The 13,861-nt window shown below is 41.9% G+C and overlaps 1 protein-coding gene across 3 annotated transcripts; it reads right to left on the reverse strand.

Annotated features, from left to right (window-relative positions):
* Positions 1–1,965: 1,965 nt before the first annotated feature.
* On the reverse strand, positions 1,966–12,625 carry LOC308184363 (uncharacterized protein C11orf97 homolog). Of its 3 annotated transcripts, none has more exons than XM_080571419.1 (4): positions 12,415–12,625; positions 11,647–11,751; positions 7,845–7,970; positions 1,966–2,222 (listed from the first exon to the last, which is right to left on the reverse strand). In XM_080571419.1, exons 1-4 carry the CDS (start codon positions 12,503–12,505, stop codon positions 2,101–2,103), a joined length of 444 nt encoding a protein of 147 aa, XP_080427545.1. In that variant the 5' UTR covers positions 12,506–12,625; the 3' UTR covers positions 1,966–2,100. The 3 variants fall into 3 exon arrangements, with proteins under 3 accessions (XP_080427545.1, XP_080427546.1, XP_080427544.1); XM_080571420.1 differs by lacking the exon at positions 1,966–2,222 and adding an exon at positions 6,461–6,609 and having other exon boundaries at positions 12,307–12,625; XM_080571418.1 differs by lacking the exon at positions 1,966–2,222 and adding an exon at positions 6,461–6,624 and having other exon boundaries at positions 12,307–12,625.
* Positions 12,626–13,861: the final 1,236 nt, after the last annotated feature.

A 13,861-nucleotide genomic window follows, 5' to 3' on the forward strand; every position in this document is an offset into this window, starting at 1 on the left:
AGGTCAAGACTCTGCGACTCGTCTCTGCGTTAGTAAAGAAAGCAATTCAAGCCCATTTATGCCCCAAAATACAGAATGGTTGCAGGTGAGGTTGCTGTTAGATTAGCAACTCGGTCATGTGTGTCCATAAACTTATTAATTGTACATGAGAACACTTGCAGACTTCCATAGTCCATGATCTAAGCACTCATAAAAAAAATAAAAAATACACCAACAGCTGTGGTTACAGAAAACATTTTACTGCCTCTGCTGTAACCCCCAGTGCTGGCTGGAAGGGATCTCTGGAGGTCACTACTCCACCCTCCTGCTCAGAGGAGGACCACTGTCAGCTATGTTGCTCACTTAGGTGCTGGCTTGACTAGTGGCAAGAAGTTGAAAATATTCTAGGACTGAGACTCCACAACACCTTTGGCAGCCTGTTCCAGTGCTGCGCCACCCTCTCAGTGAAGAATTTTTTCCTGCTGTTCAACACTGAACCTCCCAACCTGTAATTTCTGGCTGTTACAGCCCCTTGTTATATCCAAGGACAGAACAGCTCCATCATCTTCGTAACACCTTCAGGTAGCTAGTTGTTGGCTACTATTAAATCATCCCTTTGCCTCCTTTCCAGAAGACTAAACAAGACCGCCTCCCTCAACCTCAGTTTGTGTGCTGTAGGACCCCTCATCATCTCGGTAGCCTTCCACTGGACCTTCTCCACATTCTCAACTTCCACCTCGAACTGGGAGGCTGGAAAGTGGACACAGTACCAGGTGTCCCCTCACCAGTGCTGAGTGCAGGGGGACAACTTTTCTCAATCCACTGCACATACACCTGATGTTGCCCAGCACATGGCTTGCTTTCCTTTCAAGGAGGGCTCACGGTTGGCTCACATTTTACTTGCTGTTCACCTGGTCCCTCACAGCGTGGTTGTTTATCAACCAGTCAGTTCCCAGCCTGTACCAGTGCACGGGGCTTTTCTGTTGTACATACAAAACTTCGTATTTCCCCTCGCTGAATTCCCCAAGATTTCTGCTGGCTCAGACCAAGCTTCTCCAGTCCTCTCTGAAGTTGTTCAAACCAGCATGACAATCCCCTTTTCTAATTTAGTATTGTCTTCAATATAGTGTGCTAGCCAACAGTAGTAAAATAAAACAATGATGCAATAAACATAGGACCTGCCTTGACAAACAACACTGATTTTAGTCACAAAATAGGGATCTGGGAAAATTATTTTAGAAAACTGCAAGCATGTAGAAATACTTTGCTAACAGATTCAAATCCTCTGAGTGCATGAGCTGTACTTGGAATCACTCAGTCCAGAACCCATCCAATATAATGAACCCTACCTAAAATGAGCACAATCCCTGGCGTGCTTCAATGAAAGACACAAAGTGGTCAACAACTCTACAGTAAATAATTTTGTTTCTTTAGCTGCTTCTGCAGATAACGTGATAAATTTGGGACTCATAAAAATCAGTGGGAGAGCTCAACTGACTTCTGTGGAATTATGATTCACCCAATAAATTTGACTGAATGAGCCGCAATGGCACTTGTTTTCCTTCAAGAACATAAATTTGATGTATGAGTTTGGAGGAAGCTGAACCAGATTTTACTTGCCTAATCAAGTTTTCATTTCTGGTCTTGCAGGTTTGTTGGTAAGCCATTCCAGTTCCACAGCCCAGCCAAGTAGAATCCATTGATCATGCCAGGCCTAATCCCGCACATAGTGAAGTCAACAACAACGTTGTCTTTCATTCAGGTTTATGAAATGTTTCAGGACAGCTCAACACGGAAGTTCTTATAAGACAATTAGTGACAACTTTGAAAAAACAAACAAAAAAAAAAACGAGGAAACATGACTATGTCCCTTGCACCCTTTCTTTCGCAAATTGCACCTCAACCAGAGCTAGGAACGTGGGGACTAGAGCAGCACTTTTCTTTACAAAATTTCGTTTTCATAAAGAGAGGATTTTTTTTAAGCAGCTTTGTTCACTCTGACTTGGGAAACACACCCACTGATGCTGATGGGAAGTACAACGTGATGAAGGCCAAGTAGCATTACCAGACGCCTGCAGATATCCCAGCGGAAACAGACCTGATCTTGTCTGCTTTTGGAGGTCAACCAGCCCAGGCTGTCGCTCTGTGGCCCAAGGACCACACAGACTTCTCGGTACAGTATACGCAAATGGGAGATCCGTGGTTGAACCACTCCGTGGAAACGGCAGTAAGCTCCACTGTTGCTGATAGTCAGGAATTTAAAATCAAATGCCGTCTGTTAGTAATGAGGTTGTTGCAAAATAAAAAACATTTTGCTTATTTGAAGGCTAAATGTTTGCAGTTTCTAACAGCAGTTAATGTTTTCGCCTAGAGCTTCCCAGCTGGCTTCCTCTTGTACTCTGACTCACTCTATTTTGTCACACATGAGAAGTATTTAGGCCTAGAAGACTCTTTGAAGTTACTTGTCAACTCTCTCGAAAACATGGTTTAAAAGGTACCAAAGGATGCTTTATTTTCAGCCACAGCCATCAAGTCAGATGTCCTATCAACCAGGGAAACCCCATGCAGGTGTTTTTTTATCCTAAAAGAATGTGCCCAGCTTCAAGGAGAGGCAGAAATTACCTGGTACCAAAATGACACTTAAGAGTGACTTTGAAATCTCTTATCATAAACAGTCCCTGTAGTTTCGATGCAAGCTTCTGCCAGGTAAGGCCCTAAATCCTGTGTGAAAAAGAGTGATAAAAGTTCTGTTCTGTATAAATTGCATGCTGTATTTTAGTATAAAAATTAAATGCCTGCAGTTTGATTAACTAATGTTTCACGTTGGGGACTATGATCTTTCTGCTTGGAAGTTTAAAATTCTGAAATATGACTAGAGATAAAAGATTCAGTTGAAAGCTGATGCCTGCCTCGTTGGATGAACAGCTTCTGAACAGACAAGCCCACATGACTGCACACGCAGCAAATGCGATGTTAAAATATTCTGCCTGGCTATACAGATCTATTTGTGACTGAGCAGCGCTGTACTAAAACTATGTCAAGTTGACGTTTCCAGGACAAGGCACAGGCACGAACAGATGTGCTGTGCACACCGTGGAGGAAGGATCCCGTCTCTTCTACCTTCCAGTGCAGCATGCATCTTTGTTCATCAGCGTAGATCAGAACCAAAGTCAGAGCAGGAAACTTTCCTGCCAAAACCAGATGATCCTCAGAAAATTTGACACGTGTGCATGTGTACCAGCAAGCTGGAGTTTGGCTCTGTGGGTATTTGCTAGCAGTTATCACGGATTTCGATCTGTCTTGTTTTTTGAAGTACTGGACTGCATCATAAGCAGCACCCACGGCAGGAGCAGTGACTCGCGGCCATCTGTACAGAACAGGCAAATGCCTGCTCCCAGGGGAATGCTCTGATGCTCTCACTTCACCCAAAGAGCATCCCACAGGCCGGAGTGCAAGGGTTTGTGGTACAGCTTTTCTTCACACATCTCTAAACCTCAAGCACGGAAGCAACGTTGCAGTCCAGGGGACGAGCCTAGCTCTAATTTGAAGTAAATCTCCTAAAACACATAGTTTTGGGGCCCTCGACACCAGTTGCTTTAATATGTTGAACCTCTCCTACTGTGCCTCATTACTTGATAGTGCAGACAGAGGTGTTGAAAGATGTCAGTGCTTGAAATGACTCTATGTGGAAGCAGTGCTAACTGTTGTCTTTCAAAACAGCATCGTTTGGTTTGAAAATGAAATAAAAAACAACAGAAAATGGTAGCTGAACAGCTAGAGAATAAAAAATGACTATGATAAAATATGAGTGCAGTTAGATTACCAGAAATCCAGTTTTATAAATATTGTATTATAAATATTAAAGTAATGTTAATAGTATTGCTATGACGTTATTATATTTAAACAAATTGCTTGGTTTGATTCAAATGGAAGATGAGAGGCATTAAAAGAAATCATAATCATAATTGAAATAACAAAATATTCGGTGGAAAAGATCTAAAAGAGATTTTTCTCCATTGTACAAAGTTGCATGAAAAAGAAGCAAAGGCATCAATGAATTCCACAAATCTGTTTTTGTTGTAGCAAAACTGAGCTAGTGCAGAAATCTGTGATGAACCCAGGAAGTGTTTTCATTTGGCAAGTTTTAAAATAAGATCACAAAGAAAATAATGACTAAGAATGAGAAAACAGGCAGAGGCGGCTTGAATAAAAATGAAGGAAGGAGCAGAAGGGAGATGCAGCAAAGTTAATCAAAGCCTCTATCTGATAACCCAGTGCTTCTGAAACATCATTGTGTGGTTCACGATCAAATTTACATCTGAAAACTAAGAATAATGTTTTCAAAAGCCACAAATCCTCTAGCGCCTCAGGTGCAATTTTCAGTGCCAATATTTGTATTATTTAGAAGTCAAATAGAAATGCTGAAAATTGTTACCTTCAAGCCAACTAAGGTTTTTTCCCTTTTCACCAATACCAAAATAAAACCAATTTTTTAGTATTTGAGAAGACTTCCAGGCAATCAAAAAAAAAAAAAAATCCTTTTTCATTCACAGTTAACCATAAAAAAAAGCAAACAAACCGAAAGTCTAGTTTCATAAAGTTGTGACTGAGAATTTTTTAACAATATTCAGATATTGAATAATTTCTGAATAAGAATATAACATTTCTGAATAAGAAAATAGTATTTTCATAACAATATTAGAATCTCAGAGTCCCACAAAAAATCCCATCTCCACCTCTTAGGATCACATGAATGTTTTAAGAGTGACATGAATTATCAGTCTGAGGTGGCACTAGGAAAAAAGAACTTTTCAACTCTGATCTTAAATCATCCATCAGTTCATTCTTTTCATTGTACAAAACCGTTTCCTCCTTCAGAAAGACAGTAGCACTTGTTATCTTAATGCAGGACGGATGTCTGGAAAGATTTCTGACAATGAAAACTGTAGTGTGCAAAGTATTAGTAATTTGGAAAAGAATGTGCTACACTTATTTTATAAATATGGCATAGACTGATCATTAATTTAGATTGCCAAATGTGAAGACGGGAAGTATCATGCTCACCAGTCTCATTTGACGGTGTGTCATCATTTCCCTCCCGTTATTTCTAATGGTAGCTCTCCCCAGGTTGGCCAGCCTCACGGCAATCGTTACTGTGGAGTCCTTGCATTATCACAGCACTTAAGAAACAATCATGAATCCTTTTAGGTTCTGTACAAACAGAGCTTTTGCCTCACTTGTTGAGCTGGATCTCATCTCTTCCTAGCGGTTCTTAGACCTCAAAGAACCTAAGCACTCCCAGCTCTCTCAGCATCTCCTCAGTGACATCCCTTAATCATTCTCATGACTATTTGCTGGACTTGCTCCATTATGTCTCTTGAACTGGACACAGCCTTCCAGATTATCTCACCAGTGCTGAGCAGAGAGAAGGATCACCTCCCTCAGGCTGGAGGTTCACAGGCTGGAAAGCAGCTTGTCCAGCAGGATGCCAACTCCACCAAGCTGCTTTCCAGCCTGTGAGTCTCCAGCTTGTAGTGGTGCAGACGATTATTCCTCCCCAGGTGCAGGACGTGGCATTTCTCTGGGTTGAAGTTCATGAAGTTCTTCTCAGCCCAGTTCTGCAGCCTGTTGAGTTCCTTCCAAACAGCTGCACGCCCATCTGGTATATCAAACGCTCCTCTCCATTTTGTACTCTCCACAAACTTGCTGAGGGTGAATTCCATCCCATTGTCCAGGTCACTGATGAAGATGTTAAACAGAGTCAGCCCCTGGGCTTCTCACTTAGTGACTCTCCTCCAGCTGGACTTCACGCTCCTCGTCACAGCCTTGGGAGCCTGGCTGTTCAGGCAGTTTTCAGTCCACCTCCTTACCCATTCACATAACCTGTAACTTCACCAGTTTGTCAATGAGGATGTTGGAGCAGACAGTGTCAAAAAGCCTTGTTAAAGTCAAAGAAAACTACATCACCTGCTCTCCCCTTGTCCACCACGCAAGTCGTCTCATTGCAGAAGGGTATTGGGGTTGTCAAACACAATTTCCCCTTTGTAAATCCTTGCTGGCTACTCCCAACCAACTTCTGTCTTTCATGTTTGGAAATGACTTCCAAAATTATTTGCTTCGTCATCTCCCCAGGGACTGAGGGAAAGCTAGCCAGCCAGTAGGTGCCTGAATCTTCTTCCATCCCTTCCCAAAGACAGGAGTGCCACTTCCTTCTGCCAGTCCTCTGGTACCTCTCCCACTCACCCACGACCTTTTGAAGCTCTCTTTTGTTCTGTTTTTTTTACAGTACCTAGAAGGATCTAGGACTGTTTCCAAAGTTCTGTGATAATACAATAAATACAAACTAAAGATCATTTGGTATTACCTCACGGTAATAATGGTTACAAGTGAGAGTTAAGTGGCAGGTTATTTCAAGTTCCATGCTGCCTCTATCATTCTTTAACACTACGATAACTCTTACATAAATAGAGACATCACAGGCTTATTTATGTTAACATTTTATTAAATCAGGCTAGAAATTGAATCACAAACTCTTGGCCTAGAACTGCTGGGTTTATGAATAGATTCAGCATAAGGAATGTTAAGGCATCTCCAACTATATATTGTGATCTGCTGGAACTTGTAATCACTCTGCAACAGAGAAACCTATAAAAATGTCAAATTTCACAGTAGTACATTTTTGTCAGCAGAAACATTCTGTAATTTTTAAAAAAAAAATCGTGACACCTTCTTCACTAACTGAAATATGGATCGGATTTGGCTACTACAGCAGGTAAAAAAGCAGCGTGAAGCTATGAATAGAAATAACTATAAAGAGAAAATAATTCCCTATCCAACCAGAACTTCAAAATCTTATAAATACAGATCTACGTTTCCATACACAGTCATTTTAATGTTTGACACATCAAAACAGATTCGGAAGACTAATTTGTGCTAGTCAATCATTTATGAGCAAAAGCGGCAAATTTTTAAGGCGCCAATATCTCCAGAGCTCAGATCAAGAGAGCAAGAAAGAGGTGCTGATATAAAACTCATGCAGCTAGCTGTATTTTTAAACCACTAGCCCCTGAGAACATGACAAGTAGCTTCATCTAATGGCAAATATGCTGAGTTTGTACAGTCTGCAACCTTATGGCACTAATAATATTCTTCTTAAAAAGCTCATGAACTCTGTGTTTCCTCAGGGCTGGAAGCTCTCACTTCGCACTGCAAAGTTAACACATTCCAGCAAAAGAGAGAAGCTGGGCACATTGAGAAGACAGCTGAAAACAACCAGCTCATAAGGAATAGGTCCGTTCCACAAAAGCCACATTCCAGCGACTGCAAAGGAAGAAATATGTGCCCCAGAGCACCAACTGCAAATGGCAATTTGCTATGCAAAAGCAGGCAAATGCGAAAATGCCTGAAATGGTACCTAGATCAATCTCCTTTCAGGAGACATGATGGAGGAGGGCTTTTCCAAGCATTTGAATTGATTAAGGCTGAATGTCAAGGGGAAGTAAGGTTCATTACCTACAAACCTTACCAACAAACACTCACCACCTGTTCATAGGAAAGAAGTGATTATTCCCCACATTCACAGGAGGTTTCAGAATATTAAACAAGGTGACTCAACACAGCAATCCTAAACAGGTTTCTTATGCAAAGATTTCAAGTCTGTTGGCTGCTTAACAAAGGTGGGTTAGCCCTGCAGAAAGATGCCCAGCTGTGATTACTCTAAGGCCATACAGGTGATTTGATGGAAAAATAACATTGAACAGAATAGATCTGCAGTCCAGTGAGATATCTATGAATTACAAAAGAATATTATCCTGCAACTTTAAAGTGAGGTGTTATAGCAAAAGTTTCTTATTGTTGACTCTTACTTTTCATTCCTGCATGCCTTGAGTAGAACTGAGGCTGTAAGAGTAAACCATTTCTGTTCTGAGATGCTGGTTTCAGGCCTCCAATGGAGAAATTCTTTTTCAGACTCCAAATTCCTTCCAGAGCCACTGTTAAAAATTTGTTAAAACAACCCTGTTACAACGGATTACTTCAACTTGTTCTAGGTGAATGTAACATTTACAAGACAGTCCCTTTGGTCAGTACAGTACAAATAGTTAGGGAGAACACTATAATCATCCTCCATAATTAATGAAAAACAGATTGACATCTTCAGAGAGAAATTTGGATTGCTAAAGGTATATATAGCTCTTTAGTGTTTGTGGAACAGTTTAGGACTACTAGGCTAACTGAAGCAAGAAGTAGCTGATCTATGATGTATAACAAACAGCAGTAATACTGTAAATGCAACCAGGATGGTTTATTGGTCATACTGGAATACCAAACAGCCTCATAAAAGCGATAGCAGAACAAAACAAAAACAAAAAAAAAGTAGTTTATTTTGTAGAAAGGTTACGATTTACCAGTCATCTAATTTATGTAAAACAGTAAGCTTACGAATCACCTAAACTGTGTAAATCAGTAACCCTCCAACCTGACAGTTTTTAATCAACACCCTGGCCACCTGTGGAACATCTCTAATTCTCTAGATGTATACTAATGAAAAAGGAACCAGGCTCTTGCTGAGTAATTTGCACACCAACATCTAATTTACCTTATTACACATAGCATTATTACACTAAGCATAGCTTGTAACAATTGTGCTCTACGTACCATTATACACTGAACTTCTTATACACAGATTTTATACATTCCCGTGACAAATATTTTTTGGTGGTTCTGTTTTATCTGAAGTACTTTAAGCCTTTGTAACATGCATTTCATTGAGAGAATATCCAGAAATCACGAGAGTATATTCTGTAGCATCCACTCATACGATCAAATTGAAGCCTTCCTATTTTGATCCACTGGCAGATGAATGCAGTCCAATATAGGCGTGTTAAGCTCTTAGTAACATCAGACACAGGAGCGGATTGAGCAAACCAATGTTAACGTCTGCAACTCAGCTACTTGCCCAGATTCCCTTTACAGTCACTGGGCACAGAACAGGCGCTTAGAGAGCATGACTCATGCAAAGGTAGGTATCTAGGACAAGAATTGTGTTTTCAGAATGTCTTTTTTTTCTCCATTTACTATAAACAGAGCTTACATAAGTAGTTCATTTGCCTGTGTGCTGTAATTGCCTAAGGAGCCTAACCAGAGAAATGCAGTTGCAGGTTCAAATGGTCTTTAAACGTGATACAGATTACATCACCTAACTTTCGTACGTTTTCATCTGTGAATCTGACTGTTTGAAATTCATTTTGAGTAAATCTACACTTGGGTCTTAATCCCACAAAAGAGAAAATGGAATTTTTTTTTTTTTTCCAAAATTTTCCAGATTTGGAAATAAAGGCAAAATTACCCTTGCCACATTTGTGGAGGTTGTAATGATTAAGAAAGATAATGGCATGCCTATTCCAACAAAACACAGCTTAATATAGCCAAGGAATAGATTTACTCTGTAGAAAAGAATGTGGGCCTACAGAACAGGAATCATGTATTACAGAGCAAAAGATGAATTATGTATTATATATTCAAAAGACGAAATGCATATTATTCATGTGTTATAGATTTAGGAGTAACAGTTGGCAAATAGTTCAACATCCCTGGCTTATGTTAGCTCTAGATTTTAGTAGAGAAGTAAGTTAAAATAAGTAGATAATTCTCTCTCTCTCCAGGCTACTAGTGATACAAATACTGAAGTGACATGATCAGATTTGGTATTTACATTTTAAAAGGCGAGGCAAAACAATTGGTCAGAGTTCTTAAAGAGCTAAAAACAAATTAAGTGCTAGACATAGTACTCACATGGAGAGATGTTGAGGCACTAAACTGCTTAAGCTATAAAATACTGACTACTAGCAACTTTCATTACAGTGTACACATAACTTCTCTGGAAGAAAATCCTGGATACTAAAAAAAAGACTATCAACAAAGGACCCAACAAAGGCAAGCAGCTGAATCATACAAACCAAAATTATTCAGAGAATCATGGAATGGTTTGGGTTGTAAGGGACCTTGAAGATCATCTAATTCCACTCCCCTGCCATGGGCAGGGACACCTCCCACCAGACCAGGTTGCCCAAAGCCCCATCCAGCCTGGCCTTGAGCACCTCCAGGGATGGGGCATTCACAGCTTCTCTGGGCAGCCTGTGCCAGGGCCTCACGACCCTCTGAGTGAAGAATTTATTCCTTACATCTATTCTGAATCTCCCCACTTTTAGTTTAAATCCATTAGTCCTTGCCCTATCACTACAGCCCTGGACAAAAGTCCTTCTACTAGGCCTCAGTCAACTTCCACCACAATGAAACCTATAGTATCCCCAAAACTGAGGTTTTGCAGTCCCCTTAATTCATGCATATGTTTTTTTCTTGCTTTAAGAGGATACAGAATCACAGAATACGCCCCTTGCAGGCAGATGCCAAGGGCTTTTTCAACAGGAAGGTTCTTAAAAACCCTACCAAAGCACAAGGAGAGGCTGTGTCCAGACAGAAATATAGTTACAAGCATGCAGCTAGAGAGATGTTTTCTTCAAAGAAGTGAAAATACACAATATATGTAAACCCTAACTCTGCTCAAAATAAGTATAATTTGGCTTCATTTAACAGTCACCTTTTCTACTTGTGTAGCCTGCAGTGAAACGTAGCATTATTAATCAGGCATGATTTTTTAACACACCAACCACTAGAACAAACTAATGAGGGAAGCTGTGCAATAACCAGCTTTATTCATCGGGCTCTACAGAGAGGCACCTACTGAGGTACAGCAGCTTGACCAGTAGAGACAGTCAGATCAGCTGTCCTATCCTTAAACATTACATATTTCTGAAAAATAATTTTCTACAATTACATTAATAGATCTTATGGCTGTAAGAGAAAACCACCACGATGTGCGTTATGTCCTACATGGGTCACATGGCTTTATACTCATTTCTGCATCATGACTAGCAAATGAGCTTGGACTGGGGCTGTTTACGTGGAAAATATTTAAAATTTGTATTAAAATGGAGAATCTAATTGATCTTTGTTAAGTTGTTCCACCATTAGGCTCTTTCTGTTAAAAAATGCTAATTATTCCTATTCTGATTTTCTAATTTTTACCTCCAGTTCTCAGAATCAAGTTTCTTATCTAGACCAAACACCTTGTTCCCTCTTAGACTTCCATTTCCTCATTTGCCTACTATAGTCAAGCAGTTCCACAACCTTCAAACTGCCTAAACAGACTGATTTTTTAATTGCCTTCACTGTCTTCCTGTCCTTTATTTAACCTTATTCATTCTTACCTCAACTTCTTCTTTTCAACATCAACTTCAGAAATGGATGAAGTATTCTAATAACTACAGCGCCTCTTTCAAAGAAAAATGTAATAAACCTCCCTAGCACTTGGTATTAGTTTCTGTTTTATTAAACTGATAGATCATATGGAAGTACATGTTCTCAATAATTATGTTCCCCAGAATTTCAGGCAAAAAAAATAATAAAGACGAAATGCAATTCTTCTAAATGTTCTCCAGATCATTACATGAATGTTCTAGGCTGTTTTTTTGTTTGTTTGTTTGTTTGGTTGGTGGGGTTGTTTTTTGTTTTTTTTTTTTTAATCATTAATTTTGCCACAGTTCTCAAAACGTCTTCTGTTTCATTTGCCCTGACAAACACTTTTCATTTGCTTGTAAGGAGGATTACCTGCAGCTGGATGTTTAATGTGGTATTCTTCTTTCTGAAAATAAAGCTCTTCTTGAAGGATTTCCTTAACTCTCCTAGATGGCTCAACATACACAAATTTCTTCCCTGTTAGCAAAACACATTACAAAAGAACCAGTTATTTTACCCATGCCTCCCACCCCAATGTCAATACATTTTGCTTAATGTAATTTCATCCTGTCCCGTTCTACTTTTAATACACCTTAAGACAAATTTACAGACGTGATAGCGTTCAGACATGCCCAGCCCCAAAAGGGATTCCTCACAGCAGTACCACAGCCGGTACCTAAAAGGGGAGCACTGGAGGATTCAAAGGGAGGTGAAAGCCATGGCAGCGAGGCAAGGCAACTGCCGGGCACCTGGGAGAAGGGGCGATGGGGTCCCTCCATGGGAAGCCCAAGTTGGAGCAAAGTGCTGCCGAGGGGAGATGGAGGAGGCCCCCAAAATGTCCTTGCTGAAGGGGACGCCTCACAACAGGTTACCCCTAAAAGAAGGCAGCACCCAGGGGTGCAGCCCTGCGTGGGGCCACCACAGAGGCGGCCTGGGGAGGTACGCAATGCCTTCCTTCCCCATCCCCACCCTCCAAGGCTTTCTGGAGACCCAGGACAGGGCAGAATCCCTCGGGAAGAAGCCGGGGCCCACCCCCGTGGTGCCCAGAGTAGCCGGGGAGGGGACCCTGAGGCGGGGAAAGGGCAAGGAAGCGGCTGCCTGGGTGAGGCGGTGAGGCGAGCCGGGGGCCGCCGCGCTCACAGGGCTGCCCGCTTCTCGCCGCCTCGCCGCGGCCATCGCTGCCCGTCTCCTCGGCCTCCTCCGCCGGCTGCTCGCCGCTCGCCGCCCTCATGGCCACCGTGCTCGGGCGGGTGCGAGCCGCGCGGCTCCGTTGCCACAGGAGCGGGGACGGGCGGGGACGGGCGGGCTGCGCTCCGTCAGCGGCTCCCCGGCGCCATCTTGTGGCTGCCCCGCGCACCTGGGGCGATGTTCTGTACCGGGCTGTGCCGCCTCTTTCTTCCTTCTGTCACAGCGCCGGGGTGTTTTGCCCCTTCCCCTTTGACCTGAAAAAGACCTTTGACCATTTACCTCCTGTTCTTTTTAGTAAAAAAAATAACGGATGAGCTCCCGGTGCAAAGACGTCCCGGGGTCGCCGTGTGGGGACCCAGGCTTACCTCACGTCGCCATCGGGCACAGGGCAGGCTACAGTATATTGTTAAACATCATTCGTGTGAGGCAATCAGCATTACACGCTGGTATGCACACACATCACTAGCGCTTTGTCCCTAAAAAGTGTTGCCACTGCCCTGCCTTTTAAAAGGATGTCAGATCTTATATCAGTCTTCAGACTAATAAAGACAGAAGGATACAGCTTGACTGAGGGGATGACGCAGATCAACTTACAGGAGTACTGGCTTGATTTTAATAGCACTTTTTGTAAAATAAGGCACCTTGAAACTTTGATAGGACTGAGGTGGCATTTTGACTCCACTCATCTTGCTGCTGTGCATGCTATGAGGAAGAAGAGCAGCTGGCAGGTACCACAGCAAGCAGAGAGTGCTGCCGGATAGCAGCAGATCAGCACGCCAGCAAGCTGGCCCACTCACCCGGCAGGGAGATTTGCCCTGGGACAGCTTCCTTGAAGCCAAGACTTTGCATACAGGTGGAAGCGAGAACCTGTAAGATACAAGCCATGTCTAGTTAAACCAATGCACATCATAATCTGTTTTTCCTTAATGCATTTCAAAGTATATGCCTTTCACAAATATCCTGAAACCAAGCTTTTAAAATACTAAGCATTGAAAGTTACTTTGTACAATTCATATTTCAAAGGCAGCTCTATATTTTTTAACAGAAGTACAACACAGAGCTTCAAGAAAGCCGTGGTGATGGAGATGCCCTCCAAAGATGCTTGATCAGAGGACCAAATAAATGTAGGTCCTCAGAGGACAAATGCTGACATATTCCAGCCTTGCTGCTGCTGTTACAAGTGTGCTTCAGACCTGTTAGCGGTGTCTGGAAGGAGCTTGGGATCACTCAGTAAGGTGTCTGCACAGAACAAGATGTTTTCTTACAGCTGTCTTGCTGAAATACTGTATTCCGGGACTGTATTTTCTAGCTCAATTTGATTAGCAAAGAGAAGCAAGTTTCTCCACTCCTACATTATAAATTGGAAAGTTGAAGCTCTCACACTGCATGCCTTTGTCAT

This window comes from Anser brachyrhynchus, assembly GCF_964034855.1.
Source record: "Anser brachyrhynchus genome assembly, chromosome: 1".
NCBI classification, from domain to species: domain Eukaryota; kingdom Metazoa; phylum Chordata; class Aves; order Anseriformes; family Anatidae; genus Anser; species Anser brachyrhynchus.

Bases quoted from the DNA above. Each gene is read 5' to 3' on its own strand.
- LOC308184363 (XM_080571418.1), bottom strand. From the start codon at position 12,505: ATGAGGGCGGCGAGCGGCGAGCAGCCGGCGGAGGAGGCCGAGGAGACG. The intron at 11,752-12,306 runs GTGGGCCCCGGC...TTTTGCTAACAG, and splicing joins CTACTCTGGGCACCACGGGG to GGAAGAAATTTGTGTATGTT. The intron at 7,971-11,646 runs GTAATCCTCCTT...AATTTTTAACAG, and splicing joins CATTAAACATCCAGCTGCAG to TGGCTCTGGAAGGAATTTGG.